This window comes from Epinephelus moara, chromosome 5 (assembly GCF_006386435.1).
Source record: "Epinephelus moara isolate mb chromosome 5, YSFRI_EMoa_1.0, whole genome shotgun sequence".
Classification (NCBI taxonomy): Eukaryota; Metazoa; Chordata; class Actinopteri; order Perciformes; family Serranidae; genus Epinephelus; species Epinephelus moara.
Genome location: NC_065510.1, coordinates 40,515,022 through 40,529,830, shown reverse-complemented (window position 1 = coordinate 40,529,830; position 14,809 = coordinate 40,515,022). Strand labels below are relative to the sequence as shown.

The following is a 14,809-nucleotide window of genomic DNA, read 5'->3' as shown; positions in this document are numbered from 1 at the left end:
TTTGGAGAGATTTCACTCCTGGTTAACCTTCTCAATGATGAATGAACACAGAAGGAATTCTAACCAGGAGAAGTTTCAGCTGGTTGCAAGATGCAATCCTCACCACCAGACAACACTAAATCCCCTAAAATCTTAAGAACAATTCTGAGGCACTCCGCTCCATTTATTTGATGATTGTAGTTACGTTGCAGATTCAGATTATTAATCTAAAATATAAACTTAATGAAGTACAATAGGTTGTTACGTAAAGATTAACCTACCCAGCAGTGTATAAAGTAATACAAATGAGCTCCAGCTTTGCAGCTGCGACACTGAAGTGATGAGCACAATAATGCATCAATAATTATAATCCAATAGTATGATATATATTATTCTGCAATGGGCCATTCTGCATAATGAGTATTTTACTTTTAAGTATATTTTTTTATGCTAATATTAATGTACATTTACTTAAGAAAGTATTGATTGCAGGGGTTTTACTTGTAACTGAATACTTCTACAATGTGGTATTACTACTTTTACTGAAGTACAAGATCTGAGCACCTTTTCCACCCCTGTAATCAAACCACATCCTGTATACTGTTGCTTCATATTTGTGTGTGTGTGTGTGTGTGTGTGTGAGTGTGAGAGAGAGAGAGAGAGAGAGAGAGAGAGAGAAACTGCACAAAAACAAGTGAAGCAGGTCAGTGAGAGGTGGACCTTTGTCCAGGGTCGGACAGCGGCCTATAATTTATTCATGCTGATGTATGTGACTGGCCGTCTAATTGCACCAGGAGGAGCCCAATTACCCACGGCGTCCAACAGCCGCACTGTCTCACATTCACAGAAACTGGAGGGTGGATCACATGTCAGCCCTGACTGGCACTATGCGTCTTATTTACATTTGCACAGCTCAGATTCAACTCTGTAAACAAACAATGTTTGTGTCTGTTTAGATGTGAGCTGCCTCAGCAGAGGCTGGCGGGAGCATAAAAGAGTAGAAGACGTAAATGTTGAGAGACAGACTGAAAATTGTTTACAGACAGGCTTGACAAGTGTTTGGTGTTGTTGCTGTGATCATGGCAGGCAAAGGTAAGGTTTTTATGCTGCTGTTGTGTTTGTTTGTTTTGTGTGAGTGTGTAATATAAGCTGTTCCCCCTCTCACAGTGGGCTGCAGTGAGGATGTGAACACGAGCTCTGTGACAGAGGAGGTCTTCATCTCACATCAGGACCACAAGGAGCCCGTATCATTTTTACCTCCTCTTTCCCCTCTTCATGCACCTTTACCTTCAGCAGGTAAGATTCTTATTCAACCCTCTTTTGTAGCACAGTGTAAGGGATCAGTGTATATTCAAAGATTTATCAAGCAGGCTGTAAGAAAAGTACAGGCGTACACTGATCAATTTTCTTTTTATATAATGAAAGTGGCAGTTCAACCATGGGCAGATTATGAGACAATGGGCCCCTGGGCACAGGCATGCAGAAGGCCCCACCAGCTCTCCTACACAGGAGAAATGCCTCATTTTGTTGTTTTGCATCTCTCTGTGGTCATTTTGTCTTTCTGCGGGTTCTCTTTGTTGTCGTAATGCATTTCACTTTGGTTTTGTGTCTCTTACTGGTCATTTTGAGTCTAATTGTAGTTGATTTGTGTCTCTTTGTAGTGATTTTGAGTTACTTTGTGGTTGTTTTGCTCCTTTTTTGTTGTCATGTGAGCTTCTTTGCAGCTGTTTTGCATCTCTTCGTAGTTCCTTTGAATCTCTTTGTTGTAATTTTGTGTCTTTGGAGTCATTTTGTGAGTCTGTGTTTTTTTTGTGTCTTCTTATGTTCATTTTAAGTCTCTTTGCAGTTGCTTTGCATCTCTTTGTTGTGGTTTTGTTTGTCTACAGTTTTCTTGTGTGTCTTTGTTGTCTTTTTGTCTCTCCTTGCACACATTTTGAGTTTCTTTGTGTCTCTTTGTAGGTGCTTTGAATGTCTTTATAGACACGATGTGTGTCTTTAAAGTCATCTTTGTAGTTGCTTCCTTTCTCTTTGTATTTGCTTTGAATGTCTTTGTAGAAATTTTGTGTGTCTTTGTGGTCGTTTTGAGTCTCTTTGTAGTTCCTTAGCATCTCTTTGTAGACATTTTGTGTGTCTTAGCAGTTATTTTTGTGTCTTCTTGGTCAAGGTTGCGGCTCTTTGTAGTGATTTTGAGTCACTTTGTGGTTGTTTTGCCCCTTTTGGTTGTCATGTATTTAAGTCTCTTGGAGTGACATTTTGCAGGTGAAGGCCACGGGGGGCCCTCTGACACTTTGGGCCCCTGGGCCTGTGCCCGGTAGGCCCGTTCAGTAATCCATCCATGAGTTCAACACCGGACAAAGGGCAAGGGCTTTTATTGTGAAAACAAAGACAAGGCTCTCAGATATACCTGTGTGGCCTCAGGTTGCAGTCACCTATAGCTGAGCTGTAGGCCGCAGTTGAAGCAGAAGAAAAAAACTTTATCCTAAAGTTAGAGCTTAGGATAAAATGTCTGCTGTGACAAAGGCCAACTGCCTATTGATATCTAAACCTCCTACTGTTAGCAGCTACAGTATCAGTCAGCAGTATCATTTCTAAGGGCATGCACTGTAACTTAATTCATCTGATGTCTCCTCACCTCCTTTCATGACATTTCCTTGTATCCTCTCTCTCCAATTTGCATCAACGCTCTACTTTAATATCCCACAAACCTCTATTCTTCCTCACCCTTCCCAATTCAATCTCCTTACTTCATCCCCTCTCTCTACAGTCTCTCCTCCTTCAGATCAGGCCTACCTGCAGGCAGCAGACGTTTTCCAGCAGCTGCGTACAGAGAAGCAGGTCGCACAACAACTTCTGCATTATGGGAAGAAGACAGACGCGCCACTACCAGAGAGTGGCGACAAAGCCACCCAGAGACAGGCCTACCAACTCGCCTTCAACACACTTAAATGTATTAATTACTGAAGTTACTAACTTTGAGATTTAAGCAGAAGCACGCACCCTGCCTGGAGAGCACGGGCTGATGGTTAAACATAAAGTCAGGGAGAAATTAATTTGATCTACTCTCCTGCTATCTCTGCAGACCTTACTCACCTCCTATAAGGAAGCCTTATCTCCATAATGAATGCCATGTGGAGCTGCAGCATGTGTCAACTCCAATATCCACTTTTGAAAAGCGGCTTCAACTGCAGACTGTAGATTAAATAGTATATGTAGTCATACATTACATTTCTCCATGTGACTGCAAATTACTTGAGCTGGAGGTGCAGCAGATGTCTGTATGGGAGGCGATAAGAGGGCGCATGGCATGGACACACACACAATGCCACACACACAAAGGCACACGTACACACAGGGCAGAGCAGGCACACACAGTATTTGACTGCACATGTAGGGGGTGACAGGTATCTGCAGATAGTTTTGATTTTATTTGGCCAGCTTTGGAGCTATTGCTCAGTACAGTGCATCTGAATTGACTTGTATGTCTGTGTTGCTGGGAGCAGTGAAAAAGCTGCACTGATAAGTATCTATTAGTCCAATTCACACAATTTCATTCGCTGCAAGAACTGGCAGAATGGATTTCCACTCATTTACATCTGACACAGTGTTCCACTTTATTCTTGAGCTTTGGTCTATTAAACCTTCATCAGATGTATACTCTGATAAAGATCTAACAGACCGAAAGCTCAAGAATAAAGTGAAACACTGCATAGATGTCATAGTGCGGAAATCTTTTCTACCTGTTCGGACTTATTGATGTTTCCAGCACCTTGCCAAGACTAAGCTGGATGGAGCAGTGCTGTTCTGATTCACTGTTGGTACTTACAACTACAAAAAGTAATGCACTGTAATTCGCATATAACCATGTATTTAATAGCCAAGATATAAGATGTAATCATATGACCTATGCACTGCAGGCTGTCAGGGGCAAACAAGGAAGTGAGGCCATGTAATATAAATGACGATAAAGTCTTCATAGGGAAGAAGGTTGAGGAGGTGGTTGGTTCAAACAGCACCCAGGAGACCGGTGTTCGTGACCATGTGGAAACAAAACATAAAGTTATGTCAACAGGTCACATCATGTCATAATGTTAAGCTGCCTTAGCAATGCCACTAAACCTTGCTACCATTTTTTTTCCCCGTGGCCACTCACTGCACTGCAGCAAAAAATCCCTTGCAGCCCAAAACGCATTTTCCCATTTAAAAATTTGGGATGTCATTACAATGTAAACAGGCGGGGCCATGCCAGAGAAACACTACGGCACATCATGGGGCCACATATAGCGCAGGTATACCTGGAAGCTGTAGAAACTTTTTTGGTTTATATTCCTGGCGCAGTCTAGGAGTCTGGTATCAGATCCTATAATAGGGCCTAGTTGAGAATGGGACACCCAACCATTTTTTTTAAAGATTATTTTTATGGGCTTTTTGTCTTTATTGACAGGACAGAGAGTGAAATGGGGAGACAGAGAAAGAGTGGGGACTGACATGCAGCAAAGGGCCGCGAGCTGGATTTGAACCTTCGGCCGCTGCAACAAGGCGGTGCCTCTGTACATGGGGCGCCGGCACTATCCACTACGCTACCGACGCCCACGGGACACCCAACCATGCTTGTGGCACTAATTCATAAGAAATCATACGAACCGTTTCATAAGGATACCTTGATTTTATTTTTGTGTAGCTATCAATTTTAGCAGTTTGGGTGAACTGAGCCTTTAAGATTTCTCTCTATTAGCTTTAATGTGTTTGATATGAAATCCAACTGATGTTTTGATATTTTTTCTGCCCATTAACAACATCGTTTTTCTCCTAGACCAAGATTTACTGGAGGACATCATCACTGACAGCTGCTTCCACACTTCTCAGCACATTGTGAGTCCCACCAGATTTAACATGAGTGGTCTCAAACCCAAAACTGAAAGTAAAAACACCTCAGCACTTACTTATTGACTGTTAAACTGTCTGGGAGTTATCTGTCTTCAGATAAAGTAGCCGTGTTCTGTGAGAATAAGTGAGGGTGACGGGGATGCAGTTAAAGGCCATTTGTATTCAGATCTGGACGGAGTCTGGCTGGTTATAGGTGGCAAATGGTGCACACAGGAGAGAGGCAGACGCACCCTCCAACTGGGACACTATAAAACACTGTCTATAAAACACTGTGCAATGACACATACATGGATAAAGAGACACATCTAACCTGTGTGTGTGTGTGTGTGTGTGTGTGTGTGTGTGTGTGTGCGTGTGGGTGTGTGTGTGTGTGTGTGTGTGTAATGGATGACTTTATTAAGGAATGGGTGAAACATAGAGCAGGCTGGCAGATCATTAGTCTGCAAGTGTGACTATAAAAGCTGCACAGCTCTTAGTGATTCCATATGCCTCTTTGGTGCAATATACATATTCAGACACACACACACACACACACTGAGACTTTAATTGAAGTTTATGGAAAGAATAGTGTTCATGCGGCTATAAAAGACAGAAAGGGAAATTTGGGAAAAGACTTGCTGATCATTTTCCTAATATTAGGAATGAATGTAATGTGAAAGGGGTTGCTTGTAGTGACAAACCCACAGATGCAGCAGGAAGTTGTTTTTAGCAAGAAAAAAAAAAAAGAAACAAAAACCCCTATAGCCCCTGTACACCTCCTGCTCAGCAGCAAACAGCTAACACACATACAGTTAGAGACTAGCTGGTGAACATAGTGCAGCATTTAGCAGCTAAAGAGACAAATATTATGGTTGATATTATAGTTGGTGGAGACCAAAAACAGAGTCAAAAGAAATTGAATATTGGACTTACATTCACCTGGTGGCCAAAAACATGATTCTTAATGCATTCTAATGTTGCTCCATATCTGCTGTATGTGTAATTGTTATTATTTGCAGACAGATGAGACATCATTGTTGTGTTTACAACTTGTTTCCACTGCCCCCAGGTGGCCAAAGATATTAATTATCACTGAAGATGATCACAATTGATCTTCTTCACAGCAGACATTTTTGTCATAGCAGGAAAAGTACAAGTGTAATTGATAACATTAAAAATGACTGTACTGTGTTTAGGTGAGTTAGTTCCAGGGTCCTGGTTTTATGCAGGCTGGTTCACAGTCATGACTCACTGGAACACTTGGTGGAACTGAGTCACTGTTAACAATTTTGGAACTGTGGTTTTCTTGTAATCATGACAAGTCAAAATGAAAACAAGGTATTTTGCCAACATACCTTATATTCCATATGATGATGATGATGATCATGACGATGATGATAAAAACGCCCATGTTTTTCAGTCCAGCGACCTGTTGCCATTGGCGATGGTGATGCTGTTTGACTTCCAGGACCGAAGGTTTTTGTTGCGTGAACATTCAAAAAAGGAAGGGGAGGAGCCTGCGCAGGAAGTCAGGAATCTGGAGAGCAGTCTGCAGAGGTGTGTGTGCATGTGTGTGCGCAGGCATGTGTAGGTGTTAAGCATTAACATCTTGCATTTAAAGCCGTAGATTCAGATTCAACCTTTATTGTCCTCTATAGAGGAAATTTGTTTTCACAGTCTGCACAAATAACCTCTCAGGACTCGTAACACACAGGATATAACCGACAAGCCAGACAGAGCAGAGGACTCTAGTGAGAGAAGGAGACGAGGCGTGTGCTTTACAGACAATAAGGACTGGTGTCATGATAGAAATGTGAGGTGCTGTCCTGCTCCTGCTGTGGTTCCCTGCTATACACCCTTCAGAGGTGGCTGCAGAGCGGCGCTGCTGTTGTTCTTCAGGAGCAACCATACCAGAGCCATCCAGAAACATGGACAATTATAAAGCAGCCAACAAGCAGATGCAAAAGGACTAAATTACACTGTACAAGTTGAAGGAGCTGATGGGATCACATTTCACTGGAGTTGTGCCTTGTATAATTTCATGTGACAAATAAATGAATGATTGATTGATTGATTGACCGGTCGGTTGGTTGGTTTAGTGACTGATGTACTTCTTTCAGAATATAGTGACAGTTTCAGCAAATATGCCACAATGTTATTTTCATAAAAGTTACCAACTGTAGCTTTAAGAGTTTATTGCTAATGCAACTTTGAAATTGTAGTTAAATCTGGAAAGCAAACAAACTGAAGGTGAAAGACATAAAAAAGTGACATGATATATGCCTAAGTTAATCAGGCTGTTGTGTTTGTTGCAGGTGTAAGACCAAGCTGGCAGCATCTCTAGCTCGGTGCAGAGTAAAACAGAATCTGCAAAGCGTCTCCCGTTTTCTGTCTGATCCTGTCAGGACCAAACAGAACAGAGCAAAATGTCTGCCACTTTACGCCTGGGTCAATACTCACAAGACAAGGTACGCTCTCTCTCTCTCTCTCTCACACACACACACACACACACACGCAGAAAGAGGGTCATGCAGTCATTTGTTTATTTCACACTTGTTCACACATTCATTCTGCTCTTATTTGATATTTTCTCATGTCCTGAACCGCCTGCATTTAAGGACATATTGAACATATTAAATTATCTATATGACTCTTGTGCATTCAGCAGGACTCCTCTGTTCTTCTCTATGGCACATAGACTTCACATATAATCTATTTGGTTCTATAGGAGCACATGACGTCAGTGTAAAGACGAGTGTTTAACAGAATGGCTGTTCATAGAATGACACTGAGTTTAATATGACAGGCTCTGTTTGGGGGGACTGCAGTACGAAGTTAATGGTGAGTGAAGTTTAGCGGGGCGTATCTGAGACAGAAGGGTTCAGCATTCTTTTAGCTTGGGGGTAAAAAGTACTCCCGTGGTTATTGATGCAAAGCTTAAAATGCTGCAACAATGTTTAACAGAAAAACCTGCAGTGCATTTGAGTCACAATATTTGTCATAAATATCCTCTACATCTTATCTTCTCTGTAGTGTTGAGGAAGTGTGTGAAGTGTTAAAAAGCGCCGGCTTGTGTGAAGTGAAGATCATCGCTGACGTCAGGGAGGCAACGTTCTGCAGAGACCCTCTCTGTCCAGACACACTTGTCTTCTCCCAACAGCTTCATGCTCTGCTGCAGCACAGCAGCCTCATAACTACACATGCACTAAACACACAGGTACGTATATGAACTTGTGCGTGTAGTGAAGTGTGTAATTGAGCTTAATATAGGTAACACTCATTAATGAGAAACATGCTCTCCTCCCTCGGGTGCTTTTGAAGGTAATTTTAGAAGACAGGTACAAGACTGACTTATGGAAAGAGTACATGTCCAACTATAGTAGAAGTACTTTTACTTTACTGGCTCTTTACTTTCGTAAGTGGAATTGAAAAATGAAATAAAAGGGACAGTTAATCCCAAAAGTCAAAACTATGTATTTTTTCTATTACCTATAATGCTATATATAAATTTAGATTGTGTTGGTATGAGTTGCCGAGTGTTGGACATATCAGCCATAAAGATGTCTGTCCTCTCTCCAGTATAATATAACTAGATGGCGCTAAGCTTGTGGTGCTCCAAGCACCAAAAAATGCATTTGAAAAAATCAACATCAATTTTTCTTTCCAGGAATCATGACCCGGTTACTCAAGATAATCCACAGACCTTGTTGTGAGCAGTTTCGTGACAGTACAAAATGTATCAGATCCTCAACCAACTGAGCTGTAATGTTAGCTAGCTCAGTGGTGCTAGGTTAGCTAGCAGTAGATGCACACTTCCCTCTGTGCAGTGCAGTTGGAAGGTGTTGTTCAGAAGAAAGAAAATAATTCCCACATTAATCTCCTCACAAGGTCTGTGGATCATCTTGAGTGACCAGGTCATGATTTCTGCAAAGAGTTATTGCTGATGAGTTTTTCCGATGCACTTTTTTTGGTGCTTTGAGCACCACAAGCTGAGTACCAACTAGTTCCACTATATTGGAGAGAAGGCAGACATCTCTACAGCCGATATCTCCAACTCTCAGCAACTCACTATCTAGACTGATAAACAGCACTACAGGTAAGAAGTAAGAATATGTAGTTTTGATTTTGAGGTGAACTGTCCCTTTAAAAAATGAACTGCACCAACAGAGTAAATTTAGATATTCTTCTTATCCTCGCTGGCCAACCATTCAGCACAAATGACGCTAATCTTATGGTTCCTCTACTTATGGCGCACTAATGACATGTTTATGTATGTACACTTCATTAAAGGCAGATTTATTGGAGAATACTCTGTATGTCTGAATAAGATGTGTGCATCTGTGTGTCTCTTGTTGCAGGACAGGAGTGTGTGTGTGGCAGTGAGCACATTACGCCCCCTGCTGTTTGATAATGGAGATGTCCTGGTGGCGGGGTCCTTCTCAGCTATGACTGTGGCTCACATCGCTGTGGCGGCCTCTGCCCGCTCTGTCCGAGTGTTGGTGTGTGGAGCTGATCACACTCCCTCACACATAGAGGAGATACAAGAACTACTCACACAAATGGACATCAAAAGTGAGTGATAAAAGGAGTGTAGAGACAAAATATATTCTAAAAGTATTTAATGCAGGTCTGTTATGTAAGTGTAATGGACATTTTTTTAGGCTTTTTCCATTCTAATCTATGAGCACAACTTCTGTACTTTCGCATGACATTTCTGATGCCATTCATGTCCAATGTAGATGTGCGAGTACTCTCAGAAGCCTTTCTTGGTCTGGATGAGTGGGACGCTGCTGTCCAGCGTTTAAAGGTCATCATAGTGCTGCCTCAGTGTTCGTCCTCTGCACTCAATGACCCCGTGCCTACCATCCACAGTGAACATGGAGGTACGTAACAAATGAACTTATAGGGAAATAAATACATAGAAATATTGATAAATGTAGTGTATTTTTATTAAATTTGTCAAGTATGACAAAAAATGCTACACTGAGCAAAAATGTAAACCCTTTTGTTTTTGCGCCCTTTTTTCACAGGTTTAAGTTCAAGCTGTATGACTTTTTCATGCACTCAATAGATTTATACCTGTTAGATTCTGGTCACAAATGCGTTCGGATGGATTATCTTGGAAAAGGAGAAGTGCTCACTAATACGGATTTTAAAAAATTTGTGACCAAAATTTGACATATATCTATCTCTAACTCAAACCTGTGAAAAATGGGAGTACAAACAAAGGTGTTATGTTTAAATTTTTGTTAAGTATAAATAAGTTTGGTTCTGTTGACAGACTGGGATCTACTGCCAGACTTGTGTCGAAGTTATGTATCCCACAGCAAAATACACACAATAGCCGCCCAGCAGGCACAACTACTAGCACATGCTCTCTCATGTGAGTATATATTAAAAGCATGCACACACACACACACACACACACACACACATATACACACAAAGATAGGCCTACAGAGCAATGAAGCACTATATTAAACACAAATAAACAGACTACTAAAACACTGTCTGTGCAGTTGTTTCTCCTGTTTATATCTTGATAAGATGTCGGCACTATAAGAGCAGAACTTAGGATAACTGTTTGTATTCTCCCCTTTTCTGTAAGTCCCAAAGGTTCAGACGGTGGTCTACTGCACGCGCTCAGTGTATCCTGAGGAAAATGAACAGCTGGTGAAGAGAGTGTTAGAGAAAACACATACTCCTCCCAAACTGCTGCCCTTCAGGTAAACACACACACACACACACACACACACACACACACACACACACACACACACACACACACACCTGCTCTCTCTTTGTGCAGGTATCAGTTCTCTCTCTATTAAGCTTTTAATTATGCACTCAGACTTTTCATTACAAGTCCACAGGCTCAAACCACAAATATGAGAAAGATGAAATTGGTAGTGTACTGTTTCCTCGACAGGCCAGACATAAAGCAATAAGGGTTTTTGTTTTTTTAGAAAAAGTAATTCTAGCTGCATTCAAAGGGAAACACTAAGCTGAAAGCATTTAGACACTGTTTTCCCTCTGCTACCCAACCAGCCTGTGACAGAGAGCGACAGCTGATTGGCAGCTCACAGTGAAGCTCACCTGCTTTAATATAAAATTTACTTTGAAGTTGATTGTGCGCTCAGTGTGACTGAGATTCTGTCAGATTATTGAATTTATGCTCATCCATCAGGGCCATTACTTTCCCTGAGATCAAACAACATGCCAAATATAAAACCAACCTGCACATCTTCAATCTTAAGAGTCTACAGACGCACCAGCAGCTCTGTGAGGCTGTGCCAAATGCTAATGGCAGCATGCTAACATGCTCACAATGACAGTGCTAACATGCTGATGCAAAGCAGGTAGCTACCATGTTGTAGTTGTTAGCATAGCGTGTTACCCTGCTAGTATTTGAATGTCATTAGTTTTGGGTCAAAAAAGCAAAAATTGCACAAATCAACATTTTGACCTGACGGTGATGCTGCTGGAGAAGTCAGGGGATCACTAAAGTCACTTAGATTCATCCTCTGGGCACCATGAATGTCTCAACCAAATTTCATCCAATAGTTCACAAGATATCTCACCAAAAGCCAAAAATGTCAACCTCATGGTGGCTCTATAAGAGCAGTCTAGGGATCAGCAAAACTCAGCAAGATTCCTCTGGGGATTATAATTTCATGGCAGTCTGTCCAATAGTTGCTGAGATATTTCAGTCTGGACCAAACTGGACTTACTATAGACAGTACATACAGATGGACAAAGCATCTCGTTCTTCCCGTGCTGTCAAGATCCTGCCAATACACCAGCTCGACTTAATCACAAGCAGCGCCATTGATCAGCTGTCAAGCTTGACACGCCACCCCTTTTTTTATAGCATCAAATAACTAATTAAAACCAAACTTTCAGAAAGACAAACACTTATATACACCAAGGTCATAAGAACTTCCTGAAATGACAGAAACTATGTTTGGAAAAAATGTATTTCCTGTGTACCACATACGTCCCAGCTGCTAACATGGAGGTGGCAGGGTCATGACCTATACTGTGGCCAGACACTAGGGGTCGATCAAAATGTTTTGGCTTAAATTTTGGGGAGCTATTATGTTATACAGTCTGTGGCATCCAGGGGTGTAAACATAGACAGTGCAGGCAGTGCAGTTTCACTGGGACCCATGGGATGGGAGGGCTTGTAGAAAGAGTGGTTGGAGGGCCCGCTCTCTCTGAAGCAGCGAAGGGGCCCTTGGGAGTGTTTCAGCTTGCCACCTCAGAAATATGCCTGTTTTCAAGAAAGAACTCACATTAAAATACAAATGCTGTCATCTGCCATAGATGCCCTTGCAAACCCATCTCGGTCAATGTTTCTTTTTTTTTCTTTTGGGAAATAGTCAGTGACAATGTATATCAGAATTATATGTTTATTTCATTTATTTGACATAAACTATATAAAATATAAATAAACCGTTTAAAAAAGTAAATTCTTATTTAATTTGGTATTTTTGTCGTATACAGATTTGTGCTGGTGATTGTTAATATGTATGTTGACTGTAAAATATACAGTAGCTGTTTCAGGGCCCATCATGCGTAGCTCCTACTTGGTGCATGTCTACAAACTGTATGATAGTCCTGCCGTCATGAGGTGAACAGAAAAAAATGTAAAGTGATCTTGCTTGATTAACCGGGCGGACCACAGATAGTATATTTTGAAAGACAAGCCACAATTGGCCCGGGACCAAATTTTGGACATGCCTGGTCTATGGGACCTACCAACAGACCAACAATGCCATCCCAAGGGCAACACCTCCAGTATGGCTAAAAACACATAAACATACATACATACCTACATACACACGAAACTGCACTGAAACCAGTTGTAGTAGTTTAGTTATTCTCTTCTGCAGAAGGGTTCCCCGTTCATTCACTGATCTCAAATTGAGGTTAGCCTGAGGGGGAAATCTACAGTCCTTGTAGCTATAAGCAATGATTATAAAACATCTGCTTACATAATGCAGACAACAAGTAACAGGTCCGTCCTCATACTGTGGCTTAATCAGAATACACAGAAAGTTAAAAAAATATATATATAGGCATAGAGTATATGAGATAAATTCACAGTCTCATAAAAATACAGCTCAGCTCAACAGCTGCTCATTCAACATCTGCATGCGTATCTAACTGCAGAATCCAATTACAGTGAGCAGTGAGCTTAATTTTGGAGAGTTACAGACCGTAGGAGAGACTGTAAGAGAGACAGAGTGAGTGAGGGAAGGAGTAAATAATGTCTGTCTACTGTAAATATGACAGGCTGTCTTATATCTGCACATTATATACTGTATATGTACAGCTGTGTGTGTCTGTGTGTGAGAGAGGGAGAGGTTACAGTCACCACGCTGACGACAGTATAAAGGATCAGCTGTGGTTGCTGTGGGGACAGTAGTTAATCCCACAGTCGGGGTGAATGGGGTGGAGAAGATTTCAGAGTCTGTTTCACGCCTGCTGCTCCACACCACTCACTCATTCCTACCATCCATCGTCTTAGAGAAATCCAAATGTTATTATATTTGGGCACAGAGGCTCTTTTATCAACTTACTGCTGTGCAGTGAGACGATCAGCAGCTGTTTCACCTCTGTGTTTACTATACCTGTTCAGTGACAACACAAAGGTACTGTAGCACCATGCTGCCTGTTGTTTTTTACAACTGTATAGTCTGTAGCAACTAATACCAGACACACATTCATCTAAACTCCCTCCACACTGATTCCCTCATATATGAAAATGTTGCTTTCCATTTCAACTTCAAACATAGAAGATAAGTCGTTCCTGTATATTTGACTGCAGAAGGAATGTGATAGAGAGACACTGGCAGTAAAACAAACAGATCAGAAAAACAGAATTATCATTTAGCACAAGTTAGTTTTTCCAGGTTGTTAAATCTTAAGTTTTAAGAGCAACTTAATGCAGTGATGCAATAGAAGTGTACTCTGGGGTTTGCTGGTGCACCGTAACTTTACTGTTGGATGTGATTACAGGTACAACCGGCCCAGTCACCACAAGACAATGTTGGCATTGTACGTGTCTACAAACAAATGAAATACATTTGTATGTTTTTATACATATCATAATCACATTTCTATAGTAACTTAGTTGGTTAGTTTGGTCTGCTGAGAATTGCTCACCAACATTTGTCAACACATCTTAAGGTGAGGGCACTTATACCATATATACAATGAACAGGACCCAGCAGTGACAGCTGGCAGTGCAGCGGCACATAAACATGATTGTCCTGAGGCTCTGAGCTGGATCCACTGGCGATGGAAACGCAAATCAACATGGCCAAAAGAAGGCTCGTTCGAGATGAACTGCATCTCACCTTGAGGAAAGTAGATGGGATCAGGTGGCTACAGCAGGAGGCAGTGACAAATAGCTGCAATGAAGTCGGACACTTTCCAGACAGTTTCCAGCAGCCTTCAGTCTCTACAGGAAGTCACAGAAACACTCACATCCTGTTAAAATGATTTACAGGCAATCTGAAATTTATGGTCATGGTTCAAACTCCATTTTACATGAATTCTCATGTAAATCAGCATCATGTCAGTTTGCTGCTGCAGAGCAGACCTGTCCCCTCAAATACACAGGCTAAATAAATTGTGTCTGATCATTAGGTTAATATTTTCAGAGGGAAAAAAAACAAGACAACAGCTTTTATTAAAGATCAGTCAGGTGTACTCAGGGCTTCACATCTGTACAGATGTTGTCTTAACAATCCTCACATCCCAAAGTAACCCAATTACTTTAAAAGTACTTCCAACGTTACTCCCTGAGAAAAGTAACTCAAGCACTTTTAAAGTACTTTTGAGTATTCTACATTTCCTATTGGGCAATGGACCACAGGGCGCTAAGCCTACATTTTTTGTCTCCAAAATTAAAGTTATGGACCACTTCACCCTTCACTGAGATCCAATTCTCCCATCA

At 41.4% G+C, this 14,809-nt stretch overlaps 1 protein-coding gene across 1 annotated transcript in view; it reads left to right on the top strand.

Moving 5' to 3' along the window:
• Nucleotides 1-949: 949 nt before the first annotated feature.
• Nucleotides 950-14,809, top strand: part of LOC126390476 (putative methyltransferase NSUN7) — a 19,671-nt gene continuing 5,811 nt past the window's right edge. The window contains exons 1-11 of the mRNA XM_050044802.1: nucleotides 950-1,071; nucleotides 1,147-1,275; nucleotides 2,744-2,926; nucleotides 4,790-4,848; nucleotides 6,263-6,399; nucleotides 7,158-7,310; nucleotides 7,876-8,059; nucleotides 9,201-9,414; nucleotides 9,582-9,725; nucleotides 10,124-10,225; nucleotides 10,451-10,568. Coding sequence (XP_049900759.1) covers nucleotides 1,059-1,071; nucleotides 1,147-1,275; nucleotides 2,744-2,926; nucleotides 4,790-4,848; nucleotides 6,263-6,399; nucleotides 7,158-7,310; nucleotides 7,876-8,059; nucleotides 9,201-9,414; nucleotides 9,582-9,725; nucleotides 10,124-10,225; nucleotides 10,451-10,568 — 1,436 coding nt within the window. The 5' untranslated portion in view covers nucleotides 950-1,058. The remainder of the gene's footprint in view (nucleotides 1,072-1,146; nucleotides 1,276-2,743; nucleotides 2,927-4,789; nucleotides 4,849-6,262; nucleotides 6,400-7,157; nucleotides 7,311-7,875; nucleotides 8,060-9,200; nucleotides 9,415-9,581; nucleotides 9,726-10,123; nucleotides 10,226-10,450; nucleotides 10,569-14,809) is intronic.